Genomic DNA, 19,566 nt, shown 5'->3' on the forward strand with positions numbered 1-19,566 from the left:
CCAGGCTGGTCTTGAACTCCTGACCTCAGGTGATCAGCCTGCCTCGGCCTCCCAAAGTGTTGGTATTACAGGAGTGTGCCACTGCACCTGGCCAGATTTAAACACATTTTATCTAGCATTTTTATTGTTTCAGTGAGAAGGCTGGGCTGAATAACTCAGACTGCCAAATTGCAAAAAATGATTCATTTCTGTTGTAAGCCATTTTACCTCCCAAGCACTTATCCTTTCAATGGAACCCAGTTCTAAAGAAGCTTTTAAGTCATCATCAATGGTTATTTTAACTTTGTAAGAATTAACCTCTGGGCTGGGCATGGTAGCTCACGTCTGTAATCCCAGCACTTTGGGAGGCCGAGGTGGGTGGATCAACTGAGGTCAAGAGTTCGAGATCAGCCTGGCCAACATGGTTTTCCAATTCTAAGGCTGAGGAGAAATTGGAGAAAAGTTGGAAAATTAAAGGTTTTCAAGTACAAGTTATAATAAATTCTAATTTGTTAGTATCGGGTGTCTTTTAGGTTAAAAAGAATCTTTAATAAACTTTTCAGTAGTTTGCTTACCGGAAAACCTCAAGGGGGGCAAAGACAGTAGCAATGATGTCCCCAGAATGAGGCAACAAAGTTGTAGAGGTAATCGAGATTTGGATAGTCCAAGCAAAGCGCAGAATCACATCCTCTATTATGGCACAGTAGTAGTAGGCCTGAGAAATAATAAACAAATTGAGTATGTTTCCTATCACATTTCTCATAATACCAATGAGCACATGTCCTACCAACAAGACACACATATGTCCTATGAATAAGCACAGGTTCAAGAGGAAAGTTGTATTTTATTTTGCAGGGAAGTACACATTATATTTTAGAATGATTTCTACCAATTTAGTTTTTTCTTAAATGGTAGAATATCCAGTATGAAGTATTACTGAATTTGAGTAATCATTAACAAATATATTTCACTGCCATACTGTATACCAGCCTTTCTTCTAGGGCCCAGAAATATAAGCTGGTTAAGATCCTTGATTGATTGAGATTACATTCTAACAGGTACAGTAGACTTAACACCTAGTATCAGAAAAGATTAGCAGATTTATTCACTGTGTTATTTGTACTTTTATTCTCCATTTGCCTTACCCTGTATTTGAAGAAAGTTTTGCCTTGCTTTTTGATGTGAATGAAATTAAGCTTGGATTTCACAACCGTGGTTGAATTTAAGAAATGTTCTCTTTTTACATGGGGAAGATGGTGCTCAAGTAATACTTGCAGGTACTAGCACCCAGGATTTAGGAGTCCAGTCCAGTTTTAGCTACACAAAAGTCTTAAGTACACAAATTGCCAATAGAGCAGAACTATATAATTCATAGATTTGCTCATTATTAATCTCAAGGAAATTAGCTCTTTAAATATATGTATTTAAAGAATGTGAAATTTTTGGGAAGGGGAACTACTATGTATTAAGCCATAATATTTATTTTACTTAAAAATTTTTTAAACAAAGTAATACTAGTCATTGTGAGAAAGCTATTGTAGAAAAAAAAAAAGTCCCCTGGCCACCTTCTCTTTCCATCCCTAGAGACCAAACATTTTCAAAATTTGTAGCTATTTCTTCTACTTAGCCTCCATGTATTAAAATAATATGTGTATAGTGTTATATCTTGATTACTCAATTTTAGACATTATTCACTGACTGATGATTATGATAAATTTAATGAGGATTATTATGAAGATTTTAACACATTCACATGGCTCACTGTTCCCTCTCCCATCCTTGCAATATAGTGATAATGCAATTTTTGGGTAAATCCACATTCACTTTATTTATTATTAGGCTTAATTGAAGAACTGCAATTTCACGTGCCTTTCAGAGTCAGTCTTAAGTTATTCACCACTGACCAATGTGGGAGCTGATGTCACCAAAAATGTGGTAGTCTTTTGGGAGAAATACACTTATCTTGAGGTCAAGAGACACAGAAAAGTTAAGTGTGAATATAAAGATAACAAAAATTGTTCCTGGACCTAGGATGTGGTGCTTAATATTATGCATTCCTAAGAACTGATTTTAAGAACTGTTAATCCCTAAGAACTGATTTTAAGGTTCATATACCTGTGTTCTAAATTTTTAATGAAGCTCCGCTGGATTCCACACTTTTCAAGCTGGATGAATTTTATTCCAAGTATCTGCCTTTTGTTTTAGTTTTTTGTTTTTGTTTTTTTTTTTTTTTTAAGACAGGGTCTTGCTCCACTGCCCAGGCTGGAGTACAGTGGCATGAACATAGCTCACTGCAGTCTTGAACTCCTGGGCTCAAGTGATCCTCCTGCCTCAGCATCCCGAGTAGCTGGGGCTACAGGCGTGTGCCACCACATCCAGTTATTTTTATTTTATTTTATTTTAGTAGAGTCAGTGTCTCACACTATGATGCCTAGGCTGGTCTGGAACTCAAGCAATTATTTTGTCCTGGCTTCCCAAAGTGCTGGGATTACAGGTGTGGGCCACGTCTGGCCAGTATTTTTTAAAATTAAAGGAATGTGGTGATCCAGCAGAACATCTTTCTTATAAGTTTGCAAATTATAATGTAGAAAGTATTTATTTAGTTTTTTAGAGTCATGAAAATATGTAACAACAAAGAAACAGAGTGAAAAATTATATTCACTAATTTTATTACCTAGAAATCACTATGTTAGAACTATTTAAAAGGGGGAATGGATCAACATTTATATAAAGATACAAACAATTTATCTAAGCAATTATCATAATAAGAAACAAATGTTTTGGGAGCCCAAGGCAGGCGGATCACAAGGTCAGGAGATCGAGACCACCCTGGCTAACACGGTGAAACCCCATCTCTACTAAAACCACAAAAAATTAACCGGACGTGGTGGCAGGCGCCTGTGCCTAGCTACTCGGGAGGCTGAGGCAGGAGAATGGCGTGAACCTGGGAGGTGGAGCTGGCAGTGAGCCGAGATTGCACCACTGCACTCTAGCCTGGGTGACGGAGCAAGACTCCGTCTCAAAAAAAAAAAAGGAAAAAAAAAAAAGAAATAAATGTTTTATAGCTCTCAGAGGGCAAGAACAATGTAAACAGAAATAAAACACACATATTTGGTGAGCACAAAAGGGGCCATTTTTAACTGAGCTCCTATCTACACCCTGATTATTAATTTTCTTTTCAAATTAGATTTATAAAAATATGTCTAATATCTTGGTCATATATTCTAATTTTTCACATCAGGGTATTGCTATAGTTCAGGTAAAAAAAGATCACTGTCAACAACTGTCCCCTTTTCCCCTTTATCTGTTCATCTGAAGTTACTCTACATATCATTCTTTGAATTCACCATTCCTCACACCTGAAAATGGCCTTCCCTACTTACTAATTGAATATTACACATCCATACACTTTTCTAAATACAATTTTAAGGTACTGGTGACATGCTGATACGGTATAAAATGTTAGTGACCTAATCTACACTTCCCTCTCCATCACAGAATTTTAGACTGGGAAAAGATCAAGAGATAATCTAGTTTAACATACTTACCTCATAAACAAGAATCCGCTATAGTCTGGTTGCAGACAATTATATAGCTAGCTAGTGAAAGAGTTGGGATTAGAATTCACATTCACATTCAGGATTACCATTTCATTGTTTAATTTCTTTCAAGGTCTAATCATGGTATTTATCCTTTACTAAAATATCTGAGTATAGATATTCTTGATTTTTTGACTTTTTAATTCAGCCCCTCATCTTTTTATTAATACATAGATAAAATCCTAAAATAATTCCTAAAGAATTATTCCTAAAGAATTATCTATATTTTGTGATTGAAATGGCACTTGATTTTAACAAATATTAGAAGAAATAAATGAAAGGAGAAGTCTTCTTGATGCAATCAAGCAGAGTCAGCCACTCCTTCTCCTTTGTCTTTTCATAACACTTTTCATTTAGTCAAGTATTTATTCATTCATCCCAGAAACGTTAAGTCTACTATATACCAGGGATTATGCTGGGAAGTGAAGAATATGGACACCTAAGCACATTATTATAATACAATGTGATAACTGCTATAATGGTAGTTTATATAGGGTAAAAAAAAATTAAGATGAATAGCTGACTATGCTAGGAAAAATAAAGAAAGGCTTCTTGGAGAAAGTAACACTTAAACTGACTTTTAAAGAGGAGGAACAGGTGTTTACAAAGCAGACAAGAGAGAGTGTTTCAGACTGAGGGCATTCCATGTTCAAAATCAAATCATAAACTACAGTAAGGTATTTATTCTTCTATTCCAGTCTTTATCACATTGTATTGCAATTTGTTTACTTATCTGAACATAGTTTATGGCTTTCCTTGAGAACGAGAATTTTACTTTGTTTTTATTTCCTATAGTACCTAGTGTATAGTAAACATTTCATACATTTTTGCTGACCGAATGAATTAGTATCTTTGTTAATTATTTTTCTAATTATATTAGAGTAATATAATTAGAGGTTGGGTCTGTACTGCAACAGGATTAGCTAGTGGTATACCTAAGTTTGTTCTTTTAAACAAACACACTCTTTATACATACTTTTTGGGGGTATACAATCTCTTCCCGGAGGAAAGTGTTCTCTCCAGCATTCTTATCAAAGAGACCCCAGTCCATCTTGAGATCCCAGATGAGGGTATAGCAGGAACTGATGATATAAAAGACAATCCACAGGTAAAAGAACACCATAGTGTCCGAGTGACCTCGTTCTGAAGAAAGAAGAGGGAAAGAGAAAAAAGAAAATTACTACATTTAAGTAAAATTTTTCATTAAATAACACTAATTAAAACAGATTCTTAAAATAGCTCCATAAGAAAGCAAAGCTTTAAACAAATCCTAGGAAGATCACTGTCTAACAAAGGTTAAATAATAAACATGAGTTCCCTGAGGTCCAAAGCAATCATCAAACATTTATTGAATACATAACACTTGCACAAATGTATAAAAGTTTTGGAGGCTCTATGCTGAATACATAAAAATCTGTATAATTGCAATGAAGAAGTCGAATGTTACAAAAGATGCAATTTTAACTTTTGCCATCAGGTGGCAGCCTAGTGCAAAATATGAAAAAGATTCCTGAAACACTACTAACAAGGAATGTGCATTTGCTTCAAGAAATTCTTGGATTGTTTTTACTTTAGAACATTTCCTTCATACACTTAGATGTTGTCCATACTTATTGTGATGGCAACCAGATAATTCTAAGTCTAGATAAAATACCCGAAAACAACAGATTGATAAGGATTTTACCCTTAAGGATATGTATGAAAGCAAATTTCTCTCAAGTCACAAAGCAAAGTATGATATTTTAGCCTTTCTTAGAGGGTGTTTATTGATACAAAGGCCTAATTTGCTGGGAACACTACAAAGTAACTTTTGGCTTTATGCTGAAAATACTTATTATAAGGCACACTAAATGAGAATAATGAGTCACAAATATAGTTATACAATTTAATCATTTCTGCTTCATATACTATCTAATGAAATTCTTCTTTGGTAAGCTCTAGAGTCCATTGTGAAATGTCTCTAGGTGTGCTATAGGTATATAACTACTAATATGGTTCTGCATCACCAGGAAAAAAAGGCATACAAATCTAATTCAAAAAAGTTTAAATTTTGGTCAGTTTCTCAAAGATACAGAAAGCAAAGGATATATCATGCATCGTTCATAATTTTTTTCTGTTAAAATAAGGAAGTGTTTATTAACCACTTTTAGGTTATATTAATGTGTTAAGTACAGTATGGTTTAAAGGCACCCCTTAGAAGTTTATAATCTAGAGAGTGAAACAGACATTTGTTATAAATTGATAAATTTGAGCTCAAAATGAAATATAAACAAAGGGCTATGAGAGCGCCACGGCAAATGGGAATGTTTCCAACAGTAGGAAGTAAGAGAAAGCAGCATTTGAATTATTTCTAGAAGGAGAAATAAATAGTATTGCAAAAGTCAGGCAGATAAGGTGAGGTCATTCAAGGCTGAAGGAAGATACTGAGAAGGCAGATAATGAGAAGGTGGGGAAGTACAGGTGTGTTTGAGACATTCCAAGTTATCTACATCTAGTGTAGGTGACATATAGACAATGTGAGAGAAATCATATGATTTAAAATGAGGCTGAAAAAGACTCATCTGGGTCTGACTGTGGAACACCTTCATGGGCTTTAGGATCAGATGTGTATTTTAGAAAAACAACTGGTTGGCAAATTACTTGCAATCAATTAGTTAAAAAAAAATAGATGCCTTGAAGCTCAGTGTTGTGTGAACATCAGTTCTCATCAGCTCATGAGAGCCAATTGTTAAATTTTCAGAAACTCTGGAAGCTGGTTGTCAAACTCAGTCATTATTAAAAATTAACTTACATAACTTCATAGTTATATTAAAACAAAGGTAACACATACTCAAAATTCATTACTTTTTAATTATTTTATTAATTTTTGCTTTTATTCTCGAGGTTGTATATGTTTATTGTACTTGTATGATGGAAATACTGCATAATGCTGTGCTACTATACATCTTTTCCTCACTCCACATTCAGTGTTATCATCTTAGTAGCTTGCAATTGGCTATAGTGGAAGTATTTACACCGTTGAAATCAGCAAACACTATGAATCAATGCCCCTTATCCCCACTCCCACCCAAGAGCTGGTTTGTTGAACATATATACTAGCACATCACTGTTTAGCTGCTTCCAGTGGTAGGGAAAGAAATTGGTATTTTTTTAAATGGTCCACATGTGATTCTCATGAATAGCCCAGCTTTGATATAATCACATTTTCACATTTAAACTATTTCCACAAAAATTTTTCTTCATCAAAAACAAATTGAGCTGAATATTTATACTACAACATTATGTCATAAATTATCAACTTAAAATGCCTAAAAAATTATTTACTTATTATCTAGGTATAGTTTGTGTGTTCTGACATGTATTTATTTCATTCTATGTGCAGATATAGGGTCTAGCTGAGAAGTGTCATTCAATAATTCACATCATGGCTACATTAAAAAAGATACTACAATTCATCTACTAAGGTTTGCAAAGAATAAAGCAAATTCAGCAACTTAGTAAAATTCACTCCTCATATTTTCAAAACAAGATCAACACTGAGAGATAAAAAGACAAGGAACTTAACTGTTATTTATAGTTATAACACTTAAAAAAACTGAATGTGAGGTATGTGCCAGGTATTTTACAAATATTGTCTCACTTAATTTTCCTAATAATAAGCCATTGTTTTGTCTGCTAGTAAAAGGACATAAGAACAGAGTAATAGATACATTCAGTAGGAGGTAACAAAATGAGTATTTCTCAAGTAAGCATAGGTGATATGGAGTCTTATTACAGAAAGCTGATTTTCTTTCTTTCTTTACTAATTACTGAAGAAATAATCAAGTGTCAATTATTACATAAAAGGAGATTGTGGAGAGGAGTAAAAATGTTACATGAAGAAGGAATTAATAATGAAACTAAAAGCAATGTGCTAATTTTCTGGTATTTCTCCTAGATTTTAAGTGTAAGTCTTATCCTTAACAGTGTGATTCTTACAGTGGTACAATGGATCTGGTGTTTCTCTTTTGCAAGCCCATGTTACTTTTTTTTTTTTTTTTTTTTTGTCACATCCTGCTCATTTTGACAAACGCAGAGTCATGTACCCATCACTGCAATCAAGATACAGACCATCTCCATAACTCCAAAGAATTCCCACACACTCCACTGTAGCCCCACGGACAACCACCAGTCTGTGTTCTCTTCTGGTAGTTTTGCCTTTTTGAGACAGTCACATAAAATGGAACCACTTAGTATATAGCATTTTGAGTCTGGTTGTTTTCACTTAACATATTAAAGATTCATCCATGTTGTTGCATGTATCAGTGGCTTATTTCTTTTTCTTGCCAAATTGTATTACTTTGTAAGGATGTATACAAATTGTTTATCCATTTACTTGTTGATGAACATACAGACTGTTTTCAGATTTTGACAATTCCAAAAAAGTCACTTTACAAATATTCATACACAAGACTTTATGTAATATGCTTTCATTTCCCTTGGATAGGAGTGAGACTGTTGGGTTGTATGGTAAGTGGATGTTTAACTTTATGAAAATCTTTCAAACTGTTTTAAAGAGTTATTGTACCATTTTGCATTTTCACCAGCAGTGTAAGAGAAATTTAATTCCTCTTCTGCTTCAACAGTATTTGATACTGTCATTAAAAAAAATTTAGCCATTCTAATAGACATGTTGTATGTAGTATCTAGTTGTGATGTTAATCTTTACTCCTCTGATGACTAGTGATGTCAGGCATCTTTTTATGTGTTTAATTGTCATATGTGTATCTTTTTTGGTGATGGATTTGGTAAAATATTTGGCCAAAAATTTTGAGGGGGAATTTCTTGTTTTATTATTGTATTGTCTGAAATTTTAAAATTTATTCTGTATTCCAGTTCTCTTTCTGATAGGTTTCCTGCAAATATTTTCTGTTAATGTGTGACTTGTCTTTTCTTTTTCCAAACAACATTTTTGAATGTGTTTATTCACAAGTTTAAAATTTTGATTAAGACAATTTTTATTAAAAACCATTTAAAAGTATCTTTCTTTTCTGAATCACGCTTTAATTTTTTATATTAGAAGTACATATCATTTCTATGCAATTTCTATGAAACATACATGAAGACTTACTGACTTTTAAATAAATATTCTTATAGAATATTTCAGAGTAAGTAATGTTTTATCTGATGAACTTCTTCAAACAATGATTAGCATACACTTGGTCTACAAATGCTACATTTTGGTCTCATTTTAATTACTACCATTATTTGATCTTTCCCATCTCTCAAGTGAAGAATGCCTCTCTCCCTGAAATCATCTGCCTTCATTAGTATTCGGGAGATGTCCTGGAAAGATATTATCACTTTAGGCAAGCAATTACATCTTATTCTCTCTTGGCTAACCCTGGTAGCACACTTTAGTGATGTTCAGAATCACAGAAAATCAAGTCATTGCTATTCTACTCTAAGCTTCTATCCATTATACACCTGCCATATTCGAAGCATAATTCATATTGGACATATTTATGGCAATGGTATCCATGAATTTAAAACAAATAAAAACAAAAATAAATTTCTCACAGTTTTGTACCCACAGCCATTGTGTGAATGATTAAAAAAGAAAAAAGGAAAAGGACTAAAATACTAAAGAGACAATGTGGGAATGATTTTTTAAAAAGAGAAGTAAAAGTACTAAAGAGAGAAATCAGAAAAATTACATATGGAAATCAACTTGAATCATGTTTCAGGGTGGATATTTCAAAAATGAAAAATGTGGCACCATGTGAAGAGAGAAATGGAACGGTTTTCTTTTCACCTAAAACCTTTCTCTTCTGGTAATAATTTACTAGTTTGAAATAAAGTAAGAAAACACAACAGACTGGACCTAGTTTTCAAAGCCCAAACCTATAAAGGTAAACTAAATTATGACTGAGTTTAGGATCTAGCAAATCCTGGATCTATTTCTATTACCGAAGAAAAGAAAAATCAAACCTTTGAATTGTGAGATTAATATTGTTCTCCAAAAAATGAACAAATATAGATATTCCCCTGATCTTTAGTGTGTTTTAGTTACATGTGAGATCACAGGTATTAATCCCTCAGGTGATTATCATCTTTATCCTTAGGGCAGACAAGACAGACATTATTATTCCCATTTTATAGTTAAGGAAACTGAAGTTGAGGGAGATAGTTAATAAATGGAAAGATAACTAGATTTAAAGTTAGGAGACCTGGGTTTGAATACAGACTGCCTCTTCCAAGCTTTGTGGTTATAGAAAATTCACACTCTTAAAATGATTGAGACAAAAAAAGGAACTCATAAGGCCTAAGGCTAAATGGGGGAACCAGAAAGAGGAATCCTCATCCAAGGAACATTTTGTACTAGACAGCGTTGCTTCTCCAAGTCCATCTCAACTTTAAAACGAAAAAAGCAGTTTCATAAAACCATGAAGTAACATTACAAAATTTCTAACATAGTGTGGAAAAACAGAATTTAAAAGTTATTACACATATTATTGCTTATTTCATACTGTATATAAAATTATGTTTATGGGAAAAAAACAAGTGGTTATCTCAGATGAGGGAAGTAAGATTAAGGAAGAAAGTGGGCTGAGGAAAATAATTGTTATTAGGGTGGTGATAAAAATGATTTAAATAAGACTTTAATTTTGCTATATTTTTGTTTGTTTTTGTTTTGAGATGGAGTTTCACTCTCGTTGCCCACACTGGAGTGCAATGGGGCAATCTAGGCTCACCGAAACCTCCGCCTCCTGGTTCAAGCGATTCTCCTGCCTCAGCTTCCTGAGTAGCTGGGACTGCAGGCATGTGCCACCATGCCCGGCTAATTTTGTATTTTTAGTAGAGACAGGGTTTCTCCATGTTGGCCAGGCTGGTTTCAAACTCCCAACCTCAGGTGATCTACCTGCCTTGGCCTATCAAAGTGCTGGGATTACAGGTGTGAGCCACCACACCCGGCCACTATATTGTTTTTATAATAAAAATAGTACATAGGAATTTCTTTACTAATTCAAGAACTGTTTACTACTGAGTATATACTATAAGTTACATTATTTATTGTATAACTAGAATACTAAAAACTAACTCCAAAAAAAACTGCTTGCTTATATATTCAGCAAACAAATACTGAATGTCTACTGGGTAACCTAACTAGGTACATTCTAGGGAATGAGAATGTACTGAAGAACTACTAAGGGCTAAGTCTAAAAGAGGAGAGAAAATGTAGTAAAAAATACAATGTGTAGGTACAGTTGTGGAACTGTGCATAGAAAAGGAATCAATAACCCAGGAGGGGAAATAGCCAGGAAAATCTTCCTGAAGGAGGTACTACTTGAGCTGAATCATGAAAGGACTTGAGTTAAACAGGTTTATGGGGCAGAGAGAACCATTTCAAGCAGAATAGAAACCATTCATTCAGTAAAGAGTACCTGCACATGCCAGATATTATTCTAGGTACCAGGTACACAACACTGAATCTTATTTACTAATGGTCAGACAAATTTCCTGCCTCAGTAAAGCCTTCTATTTCGTATGGGTAGACAATGATCAGATAGATAAGTAAAGAAGATGATTCACACAGTGAAAAATGCCATGAAGAAAACAGAACAGGATGATATGACAAAATTCCTTCAGACAGTATTCAGGCAGAAATAGCATTCAGGCAAAGAAGGTTTCTTAAGTTGGGACTTGGGTACTGAGAAGGAACCAGCCACATGAAAAGCTGGAGAAAGAGTATACGTAATACTAAAATTTCTAGTAACCATATTCAAAAAGGTGGAAACAGGTAAAATTAATAATATATTTTATGTAATTTATACCTAAAATGTTATCACTTTTATATTTAATATATAGTCAAAATAAAATTGATATCCTTCATAGTTTTTTGTTTCAAACTAAGTCTTCAAGATCCAGTTTGTAATACTTAATGGCACATTTCGATTTAGATTAGGCACATTTCAAACGCTCGACAGACTGATGTAGCTGGTAGTTATATTATGCAAAACAGTGTGGTTCTAGCTATCTTTGGGGAGATGAGTTTGAGGTGTAAAGACTGAAAGCAGTGTATTAATAAGGCTGTGGCAACAGCCCAGTGAGAAACAATGAGGACTAGAATTGAGTATAAATTTAAGGAACAGGGAGGTAAGGCAAAAATTAAGAAACATTTAGGAACTAAAATTGGCAGGACTTGGTAAGTTGGTAAATTTTGAAGGTGAGATAAAGGATACAGTCAAAAATAACTCCTAGTTTTTAACCTGGGTGAGTGGGATGGTGCCATAAACTAGGTTAGACATGGGGCTTGAAGCACGCTTAGGAAAAAAAATGAGTTTAGTTTTTGACGTGTTGACTTTAAGGTACTTATGAAACATCAAGGTGGAGGATGCCCAGGAAACAACTGGAAAAAACTAAAAAGCTTCAGATACAGACTTGGGAGTCACACAGACAGTGGTTGGAACCATCAAAATAATTTAGAAGCTCCTTCTATGAAAAGGACAGGCTACAATGAGAAATAAGTCTTCCATCTATAAGGGGAATCACACTGCATTTGACTACACTTGGTTGAGTTTATTTTCAGGTTTTTTTTTTTTTTAATACCAAAGACTCAAAGAGATGAGAACTCTCTGAAATGTTACAGGGCTTCTCTTTATCTCTTAAAAAATTTAAATTCTAATTCCATGTTTGTTTACATTTCAAGGTTTCTAAATACGTTTTAATTACTATAGAGTTATTGCAGTTATAGGAATGGAGACAGTAAGAATAAGAATAGACAGATTACTGTTTTGAGATGTAGGATAGAGAAAAGGAAAAAGACTAGACCAGATGGCTTAATGAGGTAAGGGAAATCTTTTTAGAGTGGGGGACTCTTAAGCATGTACACAGGCTAGAAGGAAGGAGCCAGTGATGACAAACAGTTTGAAGATTTGGGAAAAACAAGGGGCAACTGCCAGAGCTAGATCCTGGGACAAGAGGAAATGAGAGCAGCGCACAGGAGGAAGGACACTTTGTAACTTTAGACTGGGGAAAATACGGTGAGAAGGGGTTTAGATTAAATAAGTATGTAGGGAGAAGGTAGCTGAAGGAAAATGATTCCTCATAGGCTCAATTTTCTCAAGCTAGTAGGAGACAAGGTGGTCTGTAAGAATAAAGAGGAAAAGGCTGAGTTAGGAGCTTGAGAAAAGCACTGAAAGTTATAGTAAACCCCCCCCCGCCCTTTTCTTTTTTGAGACACAGTCTCGCTCTGTCACCAGGCTGGAGTGCAGTGGCACGATCTTGGCTCATTGCAACCTCTACCTCCTGGGTTAAGTGATTCTTCTGCCTCGGCCTCCCAAGTAGCTGGGACTACAGGCACACACCACCACACCCGGCTAATTTTTGTATTTTTAGTAGAGACGAGGTTTCACCATGTTGGCCAGGCCGGTCTCGATCTCTTGATCTCGTAATCTGCCCTCCTGGGCCTCCCAAAGTGCTGGGATTACAGGTGTGAGCCACTGTGCCCAGCCATAAAAACCCCTTTTCAAGTTAACATTTTTGAGATAAAAAATTTAATAATATAACAAAGGACAAAATACATTAAAGTTTAGAAAAAAGTTAATCTCTCCTTCCTATGACGTTCTTTTCATAAAACATTTTGCTTGTGCTTATACTGTCTTTCATTCTGTATATACACATATTTTTTTCTTTCCTGTAATATTGTATTCTATCTAGCATTGTGAAAAGAATTTAACTTTAGAGTACAGCAAATTGAATATACATTTGTCTTTTCCATTAAATTGTAATGTCTTTCACAGAAAGATCTCACATCAGCATTTTTCTAGGGCCCATGTACCATGCTGGACATAGTAGGGGCTTAATCAATATTTGCCAAACTGAATTGAGGGTAAGGGCTGTGTTTCACTCATTTTTGTATTTTCTGCACAATGCTTTACCTTCCAACAAATACTTGGGAAAGGCAACATAGTCTCTGGGCAGCCTACACATATAATGTGTCCCTGAAAATACCTATTAAGTTTGCAGCTCCTAGGCCCTACAGGCTAAATGAAATAGACAGCTGTGGCAGAGAAAACTTTAAAACCAGATTCTAAGGCTTTGACAAAGGCAGGGGGTCAGTCACACCTCAACATTCCCTTATCTCATTATCAGCTGCCAAGACTTTCTTTCCTGTAATTAAACAGAAACCAGTCCCTAAAAACAATATGTGGAAGATTTCTTCCCCAACCTCAACAGACCATCTGACACTGTGGCCAAACTCCCCTCCCTTATCGTGCTTTTGCCACGATAGGTGACTAGCCTTACAAAGCATTCTTTTTTGATAAATGACTGCTGATCACAGACTCGTTCTGGCTGGTCCACAGAGACTGAGCACAAGATGCCTCTGTGCTCTGCTCTGTGTTTCTCCTTTTGATACAAAGAGCCAAATTTCACTTCACTTTAATGTTAACTGCCTACTCCAAAGTGAACATGGGACATATATAACATATATGTTTACTTACCACACATTTGGTTTCCCTCATAAATATTCATAAATTCTCCTATAAGCTGCTAAATATGTATGTGGAGCTAACCCCACTGGGGATAAATTCCAACCTCTCCCCTTCGTAACTGAAGCCTATGTATTTGGTTTTGGCTGGAGGCTTCGTTTCCTGACCTGCAGATTGTAATCCTTTACAGGAAATAAAGCTTTCATTTTGCTTCCTCTGCCCGTCTCATGGTCTTTTGTTAATATGTTGAATGTGAAAAAGTTAAGCAACAGACTTATAATGAGGATAATTTCCTGAGAGCTAAAAACAGATAAAGCAAAACCCCCTATTAAACTTTCCTTGCCTTTTAGATACAACCTTTAATGGCACTGTTCTAACATTTTGTAGACATCATTTTTTTCTTTACAACAAAACACAGCTGCTTTTAATTCAATGAATGTCACAACGATGTTTAAAAGTTGCTGCTTTCTGCATGCCTAATGATTCCCATAGCTGTTTTAACTGTATTACACTTATAAGACATTAAAAAAATTGTGTGTAATATCACTACAGATAATTCCCACTCATTTCAAAAAAAACGAACAAAATACAACAAAATACAAAGGAAAAAAAAAACAACCACATGAATGCACTATTATTTGTGCCACAGAAGGTAAGGCTGCCAAAGCTCTCAGTTAGCAGCTAGCAATACTATGCAAAAGCAGGAAATGTTCTCAGTCCAAAGGATAATTAAGAGGTAGGGGTGTGTGTGTGTGTGTCTACACTCTAATAACAAAATACCCAAACTGTCCAGTTTTGAATAAAAAAGTCACTAGTCATACGAAGAACAAGGAAGATCTCAAACTTAATGAAAAGACAATCAAAGATGTCAAAACTGAGATAGAGATGTTGGAATTACTGGACAAAGATCTCACAGCGGCTATGATAAAAATGCCTTAGCAAAGAAACAGAGTCTCACCAAAGCTATAGGAAACACAAAGAAGAACCAAATAGAAGTATTAGAAGCCAAAAATACAATAACTGAAATAAAACTCACTGTTAACAGAATAATAGAAGGGACAGAGGAAAGAACTGGCAACTGAAAGATAGAATAGAAATTTCCTAACCTGAACAAGAAAGAAAACAGGTTGAATTTAAAAAATGAAAAGAGCCCGGGCGCAGTGGCTCATGCCTATAATCCCAGTAATTTGGGAGGCCGAGGCGGGTGGAAAACTTGAGGTCAGGAGTTTAAGACCAGCTTGGCTAACATGGTGAAAACCCGTCTCTCCTAAAAATACAAAAATTAACTGGGCTTGGTGTGCACCTCTAATTTCAGCTACTTGGGAGGCTGAGGCATGAGAATTGCTTGAACCCAGCCGGTGGAGGTTGCAGTGAGCTGAGATTGCACCATTGCAATCTGTGGGGGATACATTCCAAAACCCCCAGTTGGTGCCTGAAACCATGGATAGTACTGCTATGATAAAGTTTAATCTATAAATTAAGCACAGTAAGAGACTAACAACAATAATAATAAAGTAGAACAATCATAATACACTGTAATAAGTTATGTGGAAGGCTGGACGCGGTGGCTCACGCCTGTAATCCCAACATTTTGGGAGGCCGAGGTGACAGGATTGCTTCAGTCCAGGAGTTGGAGACCTCACCTTTATAAAAAAAATAAACAAAATTAGCCCAGTGTGGTAGCACACACCTGTAGTCCTAGCTACTCAGGAGGCTGAGGTGAGAGGGCTGCATGAGCCCAAGAGGTCAAGGCTGCAGTGAGCTGAGATTACACCATTGCACTTCCGCCTGGGTGACAGAGTGAGACCCTGTCTCAAAAAACAAAACGAAAACCATAAAAGTTACGCAACTGTGGTCTCTTTCTCTCTCAAAAATGCATAAAGTTTTCAGACTGTGGTTGACCATGGATAAGTAAAACTGCAGAAAGTGAAGGTATGGATAGGGTCGGGGGGAATACTGTGCAAAAAAGGCAACAGGAGGGATCCTTGTGGTGATGGAAATGTTCTGTGTCTTGACTGTATGAATGTCAATATTCTGGTTGTGATATTGTACTATATGTTTGTAAAATGTTACCACTGGGGAAACTATGCAAAGGGTATATGGGATCTCTCTGTATTACTTCTTGCAACGCATGTGATTCTACAATTATCTCAAAACAAAATGTTTAATTAAAAAAAAACCACAAAACTTGATTGTTCCTCAAAACCTTCACTGAGTTAACCACTTCCTCTTTGAAACCACCTTATACCCTATACAACACTGATAATATATTATTATTGCACTTCCATGTTCTATTGTAATTAGTCTATCTCCCTTACCAAACTGTGAGCTCCAAGAGGAGGTTTTAAAGGCAAGATTTGTTTTGTTCATCTATGTATGCATAGCATCTAGTAGTGCCTGATACATTGAAGATGTTTTGTAAATGTTTGTTGAATAAAACTGGATGTGACAGATGTATCAACAAGGTAATTCGATTATTAAACTATTTATATTCAATTTATTATCCATATAGATCCTTATTTACTGGCTCCTCAATAACAAAATTATCTCTTCAGTGATTATAAAAGCATCAATGACACCATTTAGGACTTCCTTTCTTGACAGAATTTAGCAACTTTTCTTCTGCTGTATCAGATACCCCTTCCCAGAACAGATCATCAGAACCTCTTCCAATATCTTTCTTATGTATGTATATCTAGGCTTATTTTTAAAAATCCCTTTCTGTTGCACATTTGATCAATAGCCTTGGAAACATTCTTGTAGTAGGTTATTGCTGTAAGGAAAGGTTAAGACTTTGGAATAAGCAAAAATAATTACTATGTACTAAAGCGGAAAATTATGCATTGTTTACATAATACCTTTCTAGGTTATGTTTCTATGGAGTTTGTGCCTTTTCTGGTCTTGGAGTTATTTTATAATTCTGTATAAATTGTGGATAAATGCAAACAATTCTGTCTATAGGCACACAAATAAATTCTGTCTGATGGAGGTCCAACAGATTCCATCTTACCCTCTACTCCTCCACCACATCCCACCTCCAGTAGAAAAGCAAGTTTTGTGTCCATTTGTAAATGGATATCAGCATTCCTTTACTCCATAGTAAAGGTCTGTTAACTAACCATAATGTGGAAAATATATTGCCTCTCCTTTGAACCAGTAGTGACAACTGGCTGGTTTCCTCTTTAATTCATGAGTTAAATAGAAGTTTGGTGTTTTTACATTAAAAAATATCTATTTCTGCTTTTCCCCACTCCTTTTGTTCTATAACCAAATAACAATTCTGGAGCAGATAAACTACGTGTTTCTGCCTTCTCTCCTGGAAAAGACACAATTTCACTTATTTAACTAAATGAAATGCTAACAACTATAACCACTTTAAAAGAAATATAAGGATACCATAATCCTTTTTTTTTTTTAAAAGACAAAGGGTCTCAATCTGTTGCCCAGGCAGGAGTACAGTGGTACAACAATAACTCACTGTAACTTTGAACTCCTGGGCTCAAGTGATCCTCCTGTCTCAGCCTCTCAAGTAGCTAGGACTACAGGTGTGTACCACCACACTTGGCTAATTAAAAAAGAATTTTTTTTTTTTTAGAGATGAGGTCTCACTATGTTGCCCAAGCTAGTCTCGAACTCCAGGCTTTAAGTGATCCTCCCGCTCTGGCATCCCAAAACGCTGAGATTACAGGTGTGAGCTACCATGCCTGGCCAGGATTCTATACATTTTACACAATGTCTCAAGTGCTCATTTTATGAAAGCTTCAGGTAGTACATACATATGGGCAGAAACTTTTTTCTTAATTCAACTGAAAAAAGTGATAAACATAAGCTAAAATTATAGTCATTTAAAAATGGAAATAAGATTGGAGTACATCTTTAAGCAGCTATAATACAGAATATAGTAATTAGAATTGAATATAAAATAAATGCAGATCACAAAGATGTGTTCTGGAAATCTGAGAAATAACAGTATGTATTCCATACTGTTTGTTAACTAACCATAATATGGTTAATATTATGGTTAACTAACCATAATATAGTTAACAAACCTAAAAAGGGAGTGAGAAGAAATATAATAGGAGATAGGCACAGAGAGAAGGAAAGCCAAAATCTCTTCCACGTTTTCTTCATACAGCCTGCCAATATTCTACACCAGTAAAACATGTCAGATCTAAAAAATCCATCTGAAACAATTCTAAATCTCAGAGTAAAACAGTCCAAAACTGTGATGCCTTTTTATATAAACCTTCATTTAATTTTTCTTTTAAGTAAAATAGTTTTAGAAGTAGAGTAAAACATGTATTATCTCAAATGCTACCAAAAAATCAAAGTCAGTACTTCTGAAACACCTATTCAGATATTTACTCTGGGATCCACTTCACCATTGCAGTATCAATCCACTTTGAGATATAATTAAAAATAAAAAATTTCAATAGTCTCTAAGGACTTTCAGCAGAATAAAAGCTGATGGGAGAAACAAAATCTTTTTGTTGGTGGGGAACTCCTGGGTTCCCTTTCTTGATGTGCTTTGTGGGTGTGCGCACGCATGTACCTGTATTAAGACTTCCACTGAAGTATAACTAACACTTGACTGTCTCTGCTCTGCTTTCTCATTCCTCTCTATGAAAATTTGTCCTCTCTATGAAAATTTAAGGACACATATGTCCTTAAAACCTCCTTATGAAGTGAGTACCATTATCATCAGGCAACATGCCCAAGATTCATTGATCCAAAGCCCACAATCTTACCCAGTATGCTTTATTGCCTATGTACCATTCATCACTTGACTGCTAAGATCTTACAAATAGTTCAGTAGGAGGAAGTAGTATTCAAATCTACTTTTACTTGTCTCTATATTTGCTCAACATCACATCTGTTTATAACATCTGTTGTTTGCATGCATTTAATGTGTCCTCAGTGAATCACCTTTAGCAGAAGACATGGTAAAAATGCAAATTTTGGATCACCCTAATCCTACTCAATTAGGCTGAAGGTAAAACCCAAGATAATGCATTTTAAAGCAAGCATCCAAAGTAATTCAGATACACACCAAAATTTGAGGATCACAACATTATAGCATGCTGCCTTGTAGGAAATAACTTTTTAGAGTAAAAAAAGGAATGAATCTAGAGTCAAAATTCTGGTTTTGCTACTTACTGTCATGTGACCTTGCGCAAGCAAAATGAGAATAACACCTGTTTTCCTTTCTTTCAGCGTTGGTATCAGGTTCAAAATGACATAATGTCTGCCAACATATGACATATTTGCAAATAGCTCTATTAGACTAATAAGAATGTAAACAGCTAAAGGGGCCTTAGAAAGTCTAGGCCAACAACTTAAAAATTTTTTTTACCTTTAATTGTGATTCTAGCCATTGGTCTAAGACACAGAGTGACATATTATATGCACGTGTGTATAGTATTTTGCTATACTTAGGAAGTATTCTTATATTCTTTCTTAAAAAATTAACAAATGTCTCCTTGGCACCTACAGAGCTGACCACAGGACTTTTCTCC

General features: G+C 35.2%; 1 protein-coding gene across 1 annotated transcript in view; it reads right to left on the reverse strand.

Moving 5' to 3' along the window:
• XPR1 (xenotropic and polytropic retrovirus receptor 1) overlaps window positions 1–19,566 on the reverse strand; it is a 255,280-nt gene that overhangs the window by 16,056 nt on the left and 219,658 nt on the right. Inside the window, exons 12-13 of the mRNA XM_030823915.1 lie at window positions 4,555–4,721; window positions 555–694 (exon numbers count right to left, since the gene is read on the reverse strand). Coding sequence (XP_030679775.1) covers window positions 555–694; window positions 4,555–4,721 — 307 coding nt within the window. The remainder of the gene's footprint in view (window positions 1–554; window positions 695–4,554; window positions 4,722–19,566) is intronic.

The sequence above is a fragment of the Nomascus leucogenys genome, chromosome 12 (genome assembly GCF_006542625.1).
Source record: "Nomascus leucogenys isolate Asia chromosome 12, Asia_NLE_v1, whole genome shotgun sequence".
Lineage (NCBI taxonomy): Eukaryota > Metazoa > Chordata > Mammalia > Primates > Hylobatidae > Nomascus > Nomascus leucogenys.